General features: G+C 42.0%; 2 protein-coding genes across 2 annotated transcripts in view; both read left to right on the top strand.

The window, feature by feature from the left end:
• LOC144692828 (fatty-acid amide hydrolase 1-like) overlaps positions 1 to 9,922 on the top strand; it is a 90,086-nt gene extending 80,164 nt beyond the window's left edge. Inside the window, exon 15 of the mRNA XM_078561901.1 lies at positions 9,338 to 9,922. Within this exon, the coding sequence (XP_078418027.1) occupies positions 9,338 to 9,502 (165 nt within the window). The 3' untranslated portion in view covers positions 9,503 to 9,922. The remainder of the gene's footprint in view (positions 1 to 9,337) is intronic.
• A 5,515-nt stretch (positions 9,923 to 15,437) lies between these two features.
• The window catches only part of faah (fatty acid amide hydrolase), a 60,070-nt gene continuing 58,362 nt past the window's right edge, over positions 15,438 to 17,145 (top strand). Inside the window, exon 1 of the mRNA XM_078560919.1 lies at positions 15,438 to 15,712. Within this exon, the coding sequence (XP_078417045.1) occupies positions 15,509 to 15,712 (204 nt within the window). The 5' untranslated portion in view covers positions 15,438 to 15,508. The remainder of the gene's footprint in view (positions 15,713 to 17,145) is intronic.

Here is a 17,145-nt window from a genome sequence, read left to right as displayed (position 1 = left end):
AATCTCTTTCTTTTTCCTTTTCATTTTCTTTTGCCTCAAGTTCAAGTTTTTTCAGTTCCTTTTCATGTTCAAGTTGTTTCATTTGCAATTGGATCTTAGCTAACCCAATTGACTCACCCCATGGAGAACATGCTATTATCTCAACTATGTCTGATTTCCTCACCCCTTCGTTTAATTCTACCTCCAGCTTATCCGCCAATTTTATTAACTTGATCTTGGTTAAGTTCTGCAAACCAGTCAGGTACATTTTCCATCTGTGAAAAAAAAAGCCTTAACAACTTACAAAGCCATTTTGAATTACAACTAGTACAATATACCTCAAAGCAACTCTATCCATATGTCCTGTGCCTCTTTACCTCCATGTACTCGTTTTATAAGGATTCACAGATCCCACCTTACGCCGATAATCCTTGATCAATTATTATTCCGCGTCCAATCACCCACTGTCCATGTTTCAAATCCCGCAAGAGCACCGACTTTGTTACGATCGCAGCTGAGGTTACCCCTGGACAAGCCTGATCCCAGGGTAGAACCCAGCTTGATAGATCCTAACTTTTATTTGTTTGTTTAAATACATAGAGCGGGATACTGAACAGAGTCACCGGAGTCAGCTAATGAACTTTTAACAAAAGCATAAAACATTTATTAAACAAGTAAAGATAAACTATTTTATAATGCTCCTTCACCCACAACTATACCTTCACAGATATGTACAGATTTGTAAAGATAACACAAGTTACAAAAACTATCTTATACTCTTATGTTCATAGTAAGTACACAGACCATGTAAACCAATTGGCAACCTATAGTCAGGCACACTACACTCTGAAACCAAGTGACAGATGCCACCTCAACCAGGTGCTGTGGATCTCTTCTCAACTCCTCCCAGATGCTTGTCAGACCATGAGCCAATCAGCCTCACTAATCTTCGTCTTTCACACGATGGGTTTCCAATCTCCACTCTCCAAGAACTTGCTTGGAATCTTCTCCCAAACTGACACTTTCTCTCAGATGCCTTCTGCAAGGGTTCACCTCCGGGGTTTCAAACTCTCCTTCTGATGTTCCTCTCCCCTGGGTCACTGCACGCATTCAAGCTTTCTTCCACGCATGCTCTCTCACCGACTCGGCTGTCACCAGTACATCACTGCTTCACATGCCCATAGTAAAGAGTTATAGACCTTCAGTTGTCTCTTTGGACCTTCTGACTTTTCCAAAGCCTTTATCTCTTTAAGCTTGAAGCTTGGAGCCTTTCTTTGACCCTCACTCTTAACTTCACTTAACAGGATCTTTTCCAGGTTCCTGTCCTTCCTTTGACTAGAAGGTCTGCTTGGGACTTTCTCCTGTTCCACTCCACCAGATTTCTTGGGGAATTTCTTCTTTAGATTAGGACTTACCATCTGTCCCCCTTGTTTCATATGTTTAACCAACTTTAGCTTGGAACTGGCTATCTGTCCCTTCTAGGCTGCTTCTGCCTGGCAGCTGTCTTCAAAATTAACTGAACTCAAACGGCTTCCAAATTAAACTGCTGTTTCTAGTTTTTTCTGTGTGTGTGTCTGTGGGCGGGGCCTGCCTCTCTGAACCCCTGTTGCTAGGCAACAGCCCAGGATTGGATACACAAGGATACACTAAAAACAGTGTATCGTATAATACTAAATGCAGAAGTGAAACCAATATGCTCATATACACCCAGAAAGGTTCCACATGCTTTACTTCCAAAAAAAAAGATTAATTCAATGGTAAGACAAGCTTCATTTCATCCGTAAAACAGCCAACAAATTGGTGATCAGGGATGATACCAGTTTTGAAGCCAAACTGTTCTATAAGAATATGTGTTGATCTCAACAAAGCTTTGAAAAGAGAAGCCTATCCAATGGTTTCAGTAGATGAGAGTTTAGCAAAATTAGGAAAGAGCTCAATATTCTCTAAATTAGATGCTATCGGCAAGTTCAGGCAAATAACACTAGAAGAGGAGTCCAAACTTCTCAAAATTTTATAACACCATATGGAAGATTCTGTTTTAACAGGTTACCCTTTGGAATAATATCAGCACCAGAGATCTTTCAAAGAACAATATCAAATCTTTTAGAGGGCTCACATGGTGTTGTTTGCCACTTGGATGATGTGTTGATACATGGGTCCACTCAAGCTCAGCATGACAGAGTGAGAGCCGTGCTGAGAAGATTACAAGAGGCAGGATTGACACTCAACAGTAAGTGTGAGTTTTCACAGCCATCAATCATATTTCTTGGTCGCGTAGTGAGTGTATCAGGAATAAAGGTTGACCCACTGAAGACCAGAGTCATAAAAGAATTTCCAGCTCCAAGGGACATCAGGGAGTTAGAAAGGCTCATAGGAATGCTGAATCAAGTGGCAAAATTTCTAAGAAAAAAATTAACAGAGCTCAACAAGCCACTACATAGGTTGTTACGCAAGTTAATGATATTGGGAAGAAGCACATCAAAAATCATTCGAAAAAATGAAGGAGAGGCTGATGACACAATATGGAATTACCTACAATAATAACAGCGGAGACATCCTCTACAAGATCGGGCACAGTACTTGTTCAGGCATGCGAGAAATTTGCTGACTACGTCTTTGGTCTCCACATTATGATAGAACCAGATCATAAACCTTTAATCACACTATTGAATTTGAAAGAACTTGCAGCGAAGCCATCAAGAGCTCAAGGGTTTAAATTAAGATTGAAAAGGTTGGTCATTGACATGGTATATGTTCAAGGGAAACAACAGAGCACAGCAGACATGTTATCATGCATTGAAACAGAGAACCCAGAAAAATGCAATATTGAATTTGTGGAAGATTGGCGAATTTGCTATAATGATTGTTCATACTTTACTGGCAACTACACAAAGACTAAATGAAATCAACAAGGCTCAAAAATCAGACGAGGAATATAAGCAGATCTGAGGATTTTGCATTAGAGGATGGCCAACATATATACCACATAATCCTACCGTGAGACCATATTTTGAGCAGAGAGCACATCTGACAGTGATTCATGATTCACTGGTATACGATGATAGAATAGTAATCCCAAGAGCATTGAGACTTGAGATCTTACAATGGCTACAACAAGGTCATTTAGGTATTACCAAGTGTAGAGCCAGAGCACAGCATTCGGTTTGGTGGCCGGGTCTCTTGAAGTCATTGGAAGAAATTATATCCAGATGTATTACATGCTCAAATCACAGAAAGGAATCAAAATAACTGCTACTGTCATCTTCTTTTCCTATAAGGCCATAGGAACACCTAGGTTTGGATTTATTTGAGCATAAAGGGAAAATGTTCATAATAGTAGTAGATTACTACTTGAGGTGGATTGAACTGAAAAAGTTTACATGGTCACAGATCAGAAGCAGTGATAACATCATTGAAAGACATTTTTCCAGTTGATGGGATTCCTAATATTGTGATATCAGATAACCGTCCACAATTCGTGAATGTGGAGTTTCAAGCGTTTACAGAATTATTTGGATTTGTTCACACAACAAGTTCACCAGTTTTTCCTCAAGCTAATGGAGAAGTTGAGAGAGGTGTCAGGACTATAAAGGTATTACTGAAATAACATATGAATTAGGAGTAGGCCACTCGGCCCCTCGAGCCTGCTCTGCATTCAATAAGATCATGGCTGATCTGATTGTAGCCTCAACCCCACATTCTCACCTGCCCCGATAACTTCTCACCCCCTTGCTTATCAAGAATCTATCTAGCTCTGCATTAAAAATATTCCAAGATTCTGCTTCCACTGCCATTTGAGGAAGAGAGTTCCAAAGTCTCACGAAGCTTTGAGAGAAAAAAATTCTCTGTCTTAAATGAGCGACCCCTTAGTCTAAAACAATGACCCCTAGTTCTAGATTCTCCCACAAGAGGAAACATCCTCTCCACATCCACCCTGCCAAGAGCACCTCCCGCCACCCCCGGCCAAGGTTTTCAATCAAGCTGCCTCTTACTCTTCTAAACTCCAGTGGATACAAATCTAGATGGACCAACCATCCCTCCTAAGGCAACTTGCCCATTCTTTGTGTTAGTCTAGTAAACCTTCTCTGAACAGCTTCTAACACATTTACATCTTTCCTTAAATAAGGAGACCAATACTGTACACAGTACTCCAGATGTGGTCTCACCAATGTCCTGTACAACTGAAGCATAACCTCCCTACTTTGCACTCAAATCCCCTCACAATAACTGATAACAATCTATTAGCTTTCCTAATTACTTGTTGTACCTGAATACTAGCCTTTTGTGATTCATGCACCAGGACACTCAGATCCCACTGCACCTCAGAGCTCTGCATTCTCACACCTTTTAGATAATATGCTTCTTTTTTATTCTTTCTGCCAAAATTGACAATTTCACATTTTCCCACATTATGGGCTGAATTTTGCCGTCGGCAAGCAGAGGGCGGGGCCCGCTCGCCGATGCAGGATGATGTTGGGGGGAACCCCTGACGTCATCCCACTCCATTTAAATATTCAGGCAGGCAGGCCCGCAGCAAAATCAGCTGCGGGCCCACTGACCTGTCAATGGCCAATTGAGGCCGTTGACAGGATCATTAAAACGATTAAAGGACCTGCCCGTCCAAGCTTAAGGTTGGCGGGCAGGCCAGGAGCCCCGGCGGGGAATAGAAATATCATGAAGCCTCATCCACCGGCGGGATGAGGTTTCATGTAGGGATTTAAAAAGTTTAATAAAGTTTTAGTGAAATTTATGAACATGTTCCATCTCATGAGGGGAACATGTTAAGGATTTTTTTTTCTATTTTTAATGTTTTAACAACTGTCAATGATCTCCCTGAGGCAGCACTTTACCTCAGGGAGATGTGCGCTCTTTCGTGCGCATGCGCAAAAGAGCGCAATCTCACATTTGGGGAATCCCCCCCCCCCACCACCCGCACAGGAAGCGCATAGCGCTTCCCGCCGGGTGTCACGCTGGGTGGGCCTTAATTGGCCCGCCCACTTAAAATGGTGGCAGGGCCCGCTTCTCTGGCGGGGATCGCCTCTCCGCCCATCAGAGATTGGGTCAGGCCCGCCCGCCCGGTAGGCAGAAAATTCTGCCCTATACTCCATTTGCCAGAACTTTGCCCACTTGCTTAACCTATCTATGTTACTTTGTAGCTTCCTTATATCCTCTTCACAACTTACTTTCCTTCCTATCTTTCTATCATCAGCAAACTTAGCAACTATACTTTTGGCCCCTTCATCCAAGTCATTTATCTAAATTGTAAAATGCTGAGACCCTAGCACTGATCTCTGTGGCACCCCACTCATTACATCTTGCCAACCAGAAAATGTCCCATTCATGCCAACTCTCTGTTCCCTGTTAGCTAGCCAATCTTCTATCCATGTCAATATGTTACCCCCTACGCCATGAGCTTTTATTTTCCGCAATAATATTTGGTGTGTCCCCCTTTCAAATGCCTTCTGGAAGTCTAAGTACAGTGCATCCACTGGTTCCCCTATATCCACAGCACATGTGACTCCCTCAAAGAACCCAATAAATTGGTTAAACATGATTTTCCTTTCACAAAACCACGTTGACTCTGCCTGATTGCCCTGAATTTTTCCAAGTGTCTGCTATGACAGCTTTAAAATTAGATTTTAACATTTTCCCTATGACAGATGTTAAGCTAACTGGCCTGAAGTTTCCTGTTATTTGTGTCCCTCCCTTTTTGAATAAAGGAGTTACAATTGCTACTTTCCAATCTAATGGAGCCTTCTCCGAATCAAGGGAATTTTGGAAAATTAAAACCAAAGCATCAACTATCTCACTAACCACTTCATTTAAGACCTTAGGATGAACTCCATCAGGACCTGGGGATTTGTCAGCCCGCAGCTCCAACAATTTGCTCAATACCATTTTCCTGGTGATTGTAATTTTCCTGGGTTTCTCCCTCCATTCCAAATTTCCTGATTTGAGCTATTTCTGGGATGCTACTTGTACCCTCTATAGTGAAGACCAATGGAAAATACCTGTTCAATTCATCTGCCATCTCCTTACTTTCCATTATTAACTGCCGAGACTCACTTTCTACAGGACCACTTTTCACTTTGAAAGAATGAGGATATCAAACTAGCATTCTTGAGTTATAGATCCTCACCCTTGGAGAATGGATTGGTTCATTGCGAGTTAGTCATGAGAAGAAGGTTACAGACACAGATTCCTACGCGCCCACATACATTGATGCCACAGGTCAAAGACGCAGACTTAGAGGAAGTATGAGAAAGAGAGGAAACTTGCTGTAGTAAATAGATAAAACACTATGATAGCCATCACAGAGCAAGAAGATTATCGGATCTTCGACAGGGAGAACTGGTTTGGATCAGAAATCAATCGAGATTTGGAGAAATAGTGGAGAGATTGCCACACCTGAGATCTTACTTGCTCCAGACAGAACAGGGAACAGTAAGTAGAAATAAGAGAGCCTTGATTGGAATTGAGCAACAGATTGGAAATCAGTGACCAGATAGGTTACAGTCATCAGAAATGAAAGAAGGCACGGAAGCAGGTGATTCCGAACCATCTACTAGTTCGAATTCTGTTCAACAGCATCCAGAGGATCAACGGCAGAATGAGATAATGCCATGTCTATTCCCTACAAACAAAAAGAGAATGAGGTACGGGATGCTTGTGAAGGCACCACAAGGAGGAAGGAGAGAGAAGAGAGAACAAGAAGAGGACATGGAGCGAAGAAGAAAAACACTTACCTAAGAGATCAAAAAGACACTACATTCTCCATGAGACTTCAAAACACTGAAATGTTCAGAATGACTAGGAGACTGAAGCATTAGCTTTCCAGGAACTTCAGAGAACGTTGAATTCTGAACAGAGACTTGGTGTGAAGATTTAGTCTCATGGAGTATCTTAGACTAAATCCTATAAAAGGTTAACTCTAATAGTCTGTAATGTCATAAAAGGAAGTGACATATATTCATGTGATTGTAGATTCTAGGAGAAAGCGGTGTGGAAAGAAGCTAGTGTAGGGGAATGTTCTCAGAACTTAAATATGTTACAATAAAGTGAGAGTGTTTGCAGCTGGCAGTCTTCAGGGGTTATTGAAACTACTCCCAACCAACAATACAATAACAATGGATGCTCCATTGTTGAATGTATTTAAGGCTGGGATGTTCTTTTGGTCTCTCAGGGTATCAAGGAATAAGGGGAGTGAGACAGAAGATCAGCCGCAATTGTACTGAATGGCAAAGCAGGCTCAAGGGGCCATACGGTCTACTCCTGGTCCTATTTCTTTTGTCCTTGTGTTTTTTTATTCAAGATGACATTGACGCTCCTATAGCATGAGCCTTCATTTTGTCAAAGGCTTTCTTAAAATCCACTTGGACAACATATACTGATTGCCTCATCAACCCTCTCCAACAAAAAATTCAATTAAATTAGTCAAGCACAATCTGTCTTTTACATTGCCTTTCCTGGCTCTCCTTAATTAACACAAATCTCACCAACTGCTCTTTTCCCCCTGATTAATGAAAAACTTAAACACCACTGATGTTAAACTGACCAGCTTGCATTGCTAAAAATGTCCCAATACCGAGATAGATAAATTCTTGATTGGTAAGGGGATCAAAGGTTACAGGGAGAAGGCGGGAGAATGGAGTTGAGAAACTTATCAGCCATGATTGAATGGTGGAGCAGACTCGATGGGCCGAATGGCCTAATTTCTGCTCCTATGTCTTATGGTCTAATACCCTTTCTTGAATAAGGGTGTCACATTTCTCAATCTCCAGTTCTCTAGCACTTCCCCTGTATCTAGGGAAAATTGCCAAAATGAAACAAAATAAGGGAAATATCAAATAGAGTTAAAGTGAATAGGCTCATAAAGAAAGGTGGAATCTGAAGGACAAATGAAATGAAGCAACCTTCTATAGGTCTGAGCCTCTAAACACTCATGGCTGAATCAGTTTGAAGTGAGCTACTTCTCTGCCCTATCAGTTGAAGTAAGTTACCCTAAGTAAGTAAGTTGCTCTATCAGTATGATGAAACAAAAGGGGAAAAAAAATGAGAGTGTAGGTTTAAAAGACTGAAACTGAAATAATTATGAGACCATAACTAAGTGCCATAAGTATAAGATCACCAATAAAGCCAATAAGGAATTCAGGAGGAACTTCTTTACTGAATCAGTATTAGAATGTGGAACTGTCACCACAAGGGGCTGGATTTTACACTCCTCTACAACGGGTTTGAAGGCGGAGGCAGATTTGTAAAATCCAGCAGGTGGCCCTCCTGCCACCTACTCACCCACCTCATCCCTGTCTGAAATTTTACACGGGGTGAGAGAAGCATCTGGTAGCCTGCCCACACTTGGGCCTATCAAGTGGCCAATTAATGGACTTATCACTCCCCTGCCAATGATTTACCCGCAGCAGGGAGGCCATGCGAGATGCCCAGCAGTTTTATCTTCATGGACTGGTGTTAGGCATGTGGGGGGTGGCCCATCGGAGGCATGCCCTCCCCCCCCTCACCAAGGTCATACCTCCCCTTCTAACCTCCATCCGGCCTCACAAACCAGGACTCCAACCCAAACACGTTCCCTTGCCTGGGCTGCCAGCCGAGCCCCGGTGATACCCAAGACTTACCTCTGAGTCTGGGCTGCTCTTCGTTGGACTGCCTGTCGTCCCAGCAGTGGCCACCACTCCTGCCTGGTGCTGCTGGTACTACAGAGCTGCCAGCCATCCAATTGGCCAACAGTGCTCTAAATTGGGGCTTTCTCCTGAGATCAGGGTGGAAGTCTCACTTTTTAATGTAATTTATGCTGCTCCCAGGGTTAAGATGCTGTGGGGCAGCTGTCAAGATCATGGGTGGACCCGCCACTGACCTTTTAGCCAGGAGGAACATGGACCATTGGGTCCTGTAAAATTCAGCCCAAGCAGTAGTTAAGGTGAGTAGGATACATTCATTTAAGAGGAAGGTAGGTAAACACATGAGGGAGAAAGGAATAGGTTATATAGATAGGGTCAGATGAAGAGGGTGGAAGGAGGTTCATATGGAGCATAAACACTGGCATGAACATTTGGTCTGACTGGCCTGTTTTTTTACTGTACATGTCATGTGAATACAATGTAGATATGTGAATTAGCATGCAAGGCAAGTCACATGATGAAGGTACAAAGTGCACCATTTTGATGATAAACTTTGACTTCTAGCAGTATTGTGATAAATGGATTTTGCTGTATTAGTTTTGTCATGAAAGTTGCACATGTTGACCTAAATTAAATCAAATGTAAATTTGACTGGAGACTTCTAACTCCTACATCAGTAAGCTATTTATCCTAATACTAATATTTTTGGTTTACATGTGTTTCAGGCTGTGTCAGGAGGTGTTGGTCTTCCTTTAGCTGTGCAGTGTGTGGCCTTACCCTGGCATGACGAACTCTGTCTTTGTTTCATGAGGGAAGTGGAAAAACTTGTCAGAAAGAATAAAGGAACTCAGCTGCACCAGGGAGAGAGTAACGAAAATGTTTGTGCCTGATGCTCAGTTACTTAATGAGCAAACCTTGCTCTAAGGTCAATTTTTAAAAATTAGTCTTACAGTGCCAAAGTGCTCAATTCGCAATTACATTTATAATTACACAGCAGTCTTGCTTTTATAGCTATTTCACAAATGATGGTGGGGTAATTATCACCTGCCATTGATCTCTGCAACTCCCTGTAGTCAGTTTTCTGGATGATGATGGAGCACTCAATGTTTGAACAAATTATTCTCAAAAACTGAGTAGAAATGTGAAGAATAAAAATAGGTGTGCAAGTTGATTGCTAATCTTTGTGACTGTTGCTTCTTCAATATGCTAGTGATAGGGCTACTAAATAATTCAAGAGCATTACAGGCAGATTTTGTTGCTGCATTTACACCAGTGTGAAAGGTAGGTTTTAAAAATAGCCTGTTTAAGGTTACTGAGGTGTAGACAAGCTCATTGTTAAAGAAAGAACTTTCCTTATATAGCACTTTTCTTGATCTCAGGACATCCCAAAGTGCTTTATAGCCAACTAAATACTTTATCAGCATATTGTATTTCAGCTTGTATTGCAGGAACCACAGCAGCCAATTTTTGCACAGCAAGGTCCCACAAAGAGCAAGAGGTTTTCACTGAGGGACAATTACTGGGAGGAGACCAGAGAGAACCCCCCCTGCTCTTCTTCCACTAATGCTATAAGATCTTTCACGTCTACCTGAGAGGGCACATGGATCTCAGTTTATCTTCTCAACTGAAAGAGTCATGTAGCACTTCTTCGGTCATCCTTGATTATGCACATAAGTCTCTGGAGTGGGACCTGAACTGATAATTTTCTGACTCAGAGGTAAGTTTACTACCACTGAGCTGACACCTAAAGCACTTAAAAGAGTTAACACTCTGTATTTACACAGTGCAATCATTGAGTGCATAGTTCACTGTATTGCAGAACTTGTGTTCCCACTGATATGAAAAATAAGTGGAGACACAAAAAACCTGTTTTAAGATTTCTGAAGTAAAATACTCTTGTGGGAGCAATTAAAGTGTCAATAGTTTATACTTGTGCAGTATTATCACTTAGTAATCCATTTGTTATAAAGTGCTTTGGAATATATCAAAGATCTGATATGGTGCTATATAGATGGAAGTGTGTTTTTAAAATATTTGCACATAGAGAGTCGGGATTATGATAAGGCACTTGGAGGTGAGTTCTGCTGGTGAAAGAGGAGGACAGGTAAGTAAGATCAGGAGTTGTGATGTGAAGGGGGCATTAGACATGTGGTAGTTGGCCCAATGCTTGACCATTGCTAATGAGGATATGAGCAGGGATGGTTGGAGGGTAGGTGGGAGACAGCTCTAAAACTTCTCTGGTGGCCAGGAATGGATTTAGGTGGGTAGGCCTGAGCATTACGCTTAAAACCAATGCATTGTGCCAAGAAAAGAAAACACATTAGATGACCAATGGCCCGAGGCCAGAAATAAAAGTCGGAAGGTAAGCAATTCTAGCATGGCAGCCAGATGTTGACATATTTTTCCATTATAAAGCATTGACATGAGTTTTTCCATTTTAAGTGTTGACATAGAACATTGATTCAAAATGAAAGGGTACCTATCATCATGGAAAGAGATTTGTAAGAGCACTGCCCAGAGACCGTGATGGTAGTGTGTTTTGATTGGTTCCTCGAAAATAAATATCTTAGTTGTTTGACCAATCTGTTTGAATGAATTATCATTTTTTGAGTTCTCAGTAGAAATAAAGTAGAAACTGTTTAACTACTTAGAATTTAGTACAAAATACAAAAACTTCTATCTGTTTAATTTCATTCATCAATATATTTTTAGGAAATAGAGACAGTTTAAGTAAGTTATATTTGTATTTATGGGTGTTAGGGATGACTTTTAGCTTTAAAGTTTAAGTTTGATTTTTGTATTTCCATACCTGGTGTTAAGAAAAGGTCAAGCTGAGTTTAGTTTCACTTAAAAAAGTGAAACCTGGGATCTAGTTCCATTTTGAGTGGAGACAGCATGTCTAAAGCAGTTTGTATACCTGCATTTCTGATGAGTTTTACGACTCTAAGAGAAGTTAAAGCAAACACAAGAGTAGAAAAAATCTGCTGTTGCATAACAACAGGGGTCCAGAGAGGCAGGCCCCACCCACACACAGAAAAGCTAAAGAGAAAGCAGTTTGAGTTCAGTTGAAAACAGCAGCCAGAGAGAGACTGCAGCAGAAGGGCAAATATTAAGTCCCAAACTGAAGTTGAAGCCAGGACTCCAGAGAGACTGGACCCTGGGAGAGGGAGCTGCAGAGTGAGAGCAGAGTTCCCAAAAGAACTGAAAGGTCCCAAGGCCAAGGAGTGAGACAGAAACAGGAGAAAGTCCAAAGACTTCTAGTCCAAGGAAGGACAGGAACCTGGAAATGGTCATGTTAAGTAAAGCTAGGAGTGATGAGGAGAGAAAGGCTTCAAGCTTAGAGAAAGAAAAGCTGCAGGAAGCAGGTTTAAAGCAAAAACAGCTTGTGAGAAGTCGGGAGGTCCAAAGAGATGGCTGAAGGTCTGTAACTCTTTACTATGGGCTTGTGAAGCTGTGATGTACTGTTGACGGCTGAGTCAGTGAGAGAGAGTGCGTGAAAGAAAGCTTGAATGCATGCGGTGACCTAGGGAAAGGAACAACAGAAGGAGACTTTGAAACCCTGGAGGTGAACCCTTGCGGAAGGCGTCTGAGAGAAAATGTCGGTTTGGGAGATGATTCCAAAGCGAGTTCTTGGAGAGTGGAGATTGGAAACCCTCATTTGAAAGACGGAGTTCAGTGAGACTGGTTGGCTTACATGGTGACAAGCATCTGGGGGGAGTTCAGGAGAGATCCATAGTATTTGTTTGGAATGGCATCTGTCACTTGGTTCAGAGTGTGATGTGCCTGACCAAGGGTTACCAATTGGTTTATATGGACTGTGTAACATTGGAGTTTAAGATAGCTTTTGTAACTTGTGTGTTATCCTTACAAATATGTATATCTGTATATAAAGGTATAGTTGTGGATGAAAGAGTATTGTAATATAGTCCATCTTTTCTTGTTTAATTAATGTTTTATTCTTTTCAATTGACTCCTGTGACTCTGTTCAGTAGCTACTTTCAACATATCTGAAAAAAATAAAAGCTGGGATCTATCAAGCCGGGTTCTACTCTGGGATTAGGCTTGTCCAGTTGTAATATCAGCTGGGAACATAACAATATGTAAAACGCTGTAACAATTTGGGAATGTTATCAAAATTGGAGTTTCTGTTTACATTGAGGAGATTTATTGGGAGATCGGAAACAAAAATAACTTTATAGGTAATCTAACAATGAGAAAATACATAATTGAACAGCTTCTTATAAATATTATTTATATAATTTACTTCAAACATCCGACAGTTCAAGTTTTTCAAATTTTCAGGTTTTTTAATACCAAAATGTTTAATTATCTCACAGACTTAAGGGCAAGTAGACATGTACAATAAATGCTGGCCTTGCCTTTGATGGCCACATACCGAAGGATGATTTATAAAGGATTCAGTGGCTGCCATCATTAATTTTCACCAAGCATTCAGGAAGAGAGATGGGATCAGGGGCTAAGGATGACCTTGGGCTTCCCACTATTGAGGTACAGAAAGTTCCAGCTTATTCACAACGTTAGACAGTTGGACAGCCCGTTTTGCAGAATCAAGCAGGCAGGGAAGAGATAAAAACTAAACTCCACGCCTGCAGATAATTTCACTGATGGGTAACACACAGATTAGGAATTGGGACCAAAATAGAACTAAGGGATAGGCAGAGATGAGCAGTGGAAAAGAAGCCATTGCAAAAGGTGTGTTGACATTATGAAGAGAAGGTGGATGAAGACAGGGAAAAGGTTAGTTTGGAAGCTCTTTGAGTACCAAAGCTATCTCTTCACTTTGCATAGACAATTACTCACTAGGGTCAGGAAACAAAGGTCTTAAGTGCTCTACGGCCACAAGGAGGGAAGCAAGAAAGATGGGTTAGAATAAGAGAATCAGCTGACAGAGTAAGAACACAACTGATACTCTAAACTTGCAAGAAATAAAGGTTGACACACCAAATAGTTACTTCATAGCTGCCTATTCTTCCCAACACAGAGTCTGTCATTTTCTAATTTTTTTTACATATTCCTAATAAGATAAAACGTTAAACTTTATCCACCATCATCCAAGACACAATATTCATCAGGAAATGCCAACAAAATCAATTCTCCCTTTCTGCAGCTACTTACTACTATTATTATGAAGTGTCCCCTGAATGAGATGAGGTTGAAGAGTAGGTGTCTGGGGCCTTGGAAACTTGAGTTTACTTTTGTCTCAGGGTTGGTTTGTCCCCAGAAGGACCAGCTTCAGGAAGTCTGTGTTACTTGCAGTGGCCCATGGAGCAGCCCACATCTGAAGCTGTCTCATGTGACGGTACCAGACAGAGCAAAAAGGAAACAGGTTCACCCAAATGCAGTACACTGCAAATCAGTCAAGAGAAAAAAGAAAAAGCATTTACACACACAATTTTTTAAAAATCACTTCTGCTGAGGAAAGTAAGGGTGGAATTAACAGAGGCTCTGACCAATCTTTCAATCTTCCTTAGGAGTAGGAGTGGTGCCAGAGGGCTGTTCAAAAAATGGAAACATGTATAAACCTAGTAATTTCAAGCCAATCAGTCAAATATCAGTGGTGGTAAAATGTCTATGGGGCTAATTTAGGCTGTATAGTGCTTGCTTTTTAGGTCTACACAGATGCCTAATGGATAAAAATGTGGTCCAAGATGCACACGCACTCAATGAAAATGTGCAGGATGCCACCCTGTTAAATGGGTTTCTGCAAAAGCATCTAAAAACCATTGGCAACATGCAAAGCAGGCAGACCATGATGTGAATTGGTGTGCAACGTCGAGTTGACTTCAGCACTGCTATTTTCCAATAGCACACTGCAGCTTATGCCCTGTCACAACCTCACTGAATATATTAAACGGATTGAAAGACCTCAAATATCCTGGCAGCAGTCAAGATTTCTTCATTCTGCAACAACCTTTCTGCCACCTGTATTTGACCCACCATGGCAAGTCAAAGGCTGGCTTTTGGGCAGTAAGGGTTATCTGCTCATGAAATGGCTCATGACTCTGGTCTGGAGCCCATGAATACGCACATAGTTCACTTACAAGGAGAGCCACACTGCTACAAGGCTCACCAAACATCCTCAAGCAACGCTTGCACTGCCTGGGCACTCTGAAGGAACCCTAAAGTACTCCACATAGCAGGTATCAAGATTTGTGCATGCTGCCCAACTTTGTCATTATGAAGGAACCGCAATCTTTTGAAGCTTTTTTTTGGGAGGGGGGAGGGGGGGGGAGCGCAAAAGCACGGAAAGAGGAAAAGGCAGAAGACTGGGGCCCACGTGATCAAATAATTCAAGAATGATACCAGTAACCTCAACTGGACTTCCCCATTCACCAACAGCCCACATTCCTTACCTTTCCCCTATCATATCATCATCCTCTTTCTGACAGCACAAAAATTTTTAAAAATCAGATAGTGCATATGCCAATTAAATTTCATAAATTCAGTCACGGGGATGCTTACAAAAATAATCACTCGTGTATTCCCTTAGTATCTGTCTGCTGTGTGTGTTTATACATTGCACTAATAATAAAACAAATAATATCACAATGTAGTATGTTAATTCATCCGATCCAGCAGTCGGATGCAGTTTTTGCAGAGAATTTTACCAAGACTGCATGAGTGGCTCCTGAACACATAGCCCCTTGTGTCAGTCTACCCTGGTGACAGGGATAGCGTGGTGCATTGCGTTGCCTATTCACACTAATTCTCTAAGGATTAGAAAATTAACATTGCAATGGATTACCACAAGCCATCTGTTGTATTCATCCGTGCCTGGGTTTAAGGGCAGCCCTGCTCAGCAGCGTTTGCTGGCGAATGGGCGTTTCTTATCGTGTGTCTGTGAGTTTAGCTGGTGGTGGAGGGCTTTGCGAAATATGCCTTGGTTGTGGAATGAATTTGTTCTCACGCCCCAAGTTTACCAAGCGGTCCCTGGTTTAATCTGCTGCACCGTTGTATTGTTTAAACTGCTGAGATGGATGGAAAGAAGGAACTGTCTTGCGGAGATAGAGAAAGCTCGGGCAAGCAGAAAGAAAGCGTTGAGCGCCATGGAAAGAGCTGTGCTGGTGTTTAAAGAGTCGGTAAGGGGTTTGCTCGGGGAGATGCCTGGGTTACCAAAGTTTACTGAAGAGATCTAACGAATAAAGCGCTGTTATATATCACATTGGTTAGTGAATCTTCTTCAATCTTTGAACAGAATTAGGGACAACAGAAAAATGGTAGCAGATATGTCCTTACCATCTGCCATCAGATTTCTATGATTCTGGTGACAGATTCTGAGCACTGACTGCCGGATGCCGTCACCTAATTGTTGCAGGGTTTCTGGGCTAGATCGCGATTTTTCTGGCGTTAGAGTGAATGAGTGGCAGGGACTGAGCTGCCCAGTGAAGTCAATGGGAGCAAAAATTGGCAGGAAATGACAATTGGGTGAGATGTAAAATGAGCTGCCGACTCGCAGTCAACATTAGAGTTTGCGCGATAAATGTATGATTATTGACCTCGCCAGGCCTGTGTTCCGCTCCTTTAGCCTCGCCTAATTTCCACTTGCGCCTCAATATTACTGGCGAGTTAAATGGCAGTCAGTCCGCGGCAGAATGAGACCCGCAGCTGGTTGAAATCCCGCTGGCCAACTTGCTGCCTGGAGAATCACACGACCTGGAGGCTGCTGGCTGTTTGCAGGCGGCGGGGAGGGCCTCACGTTTGAGAACACCAGGGAAGGGACAGCACCTCATCTTCCGACTAGACACTTTACAGCCTTCTGGACTTAATATTGAGTTCAAAAACTTCAGCTCATGAACTCTCTCCTCCATCCCCACCCCCTTTCCAATCCCCCTTTTTCCAATAATTTATAATTAAAAAAAATATATTTTTCTTTTCCCACCTATTTTTAAATTTATTTCTATCTATTGTTTTATATCCACCTTTTAGCCCATTTCGATCCCCCCCCCCCCCCACTAGGGCCATCTGCCACTAGCTTGTCCTGCTTGCTACCCTTAATGTCCCCATCAGCACATTCCTTAGATAATATCACCACCTTCAACACCCCTTTGTCCTTTTGTCTACGACATCTTTGGCAATCTCTTCTTTGCCTCCACTGGCCCTCTATCCAGCACTACCTGTCCTACCCCCACCCCCCTCTACCAGCTTATATTTCACCTCATCTCTCTATTTGAGATATCTGCCAATTTGATGAATCCAGTCTATATGCATATTAAAATCACCCATGATTATTGCCGTGCCTTTCTTACATGCTCCCAGTATTTCCTGGTTTATACTGTGCCCTACTGCTGAACAACTGTTTGGGGACCTATAGATTACTCCCACCAGGGACTTCTTTCCCTTGCTATTTCTTATTTCTACCCAGACTGACTCTACATCTTGCTCTCCAGTGCCTATATCATTCCTCACTATAGCACTGATCTCTCCCTTTACTAACAAAGCTACACCACCTCCTTTTCCTTCCTGCCTATCCTTCCGAAACACTGAGTACCCTTCGATATTCAACACCCAAACC

Source organism: Cetorhinus maximus, chromosome 17 (assembly GCF_964194155.1).
Source record: "Cetorhinus maximus chromosome 17, sCetMax3.hap1.1, whole genome shotgun sequence".
Classification (NCBI taxonomy): Eukaryota; Metazoa; Chordata; class Chondrichthyes; order Lamniformes; family Cetorhinidae; genus Cetorhinus; species Cetorhinus maximus.
The sequence above is the reverse complement of the archived record's forward strand: the minus strand, read 5'-3'. Positions and strand labels throughout refer to the sequence as shown.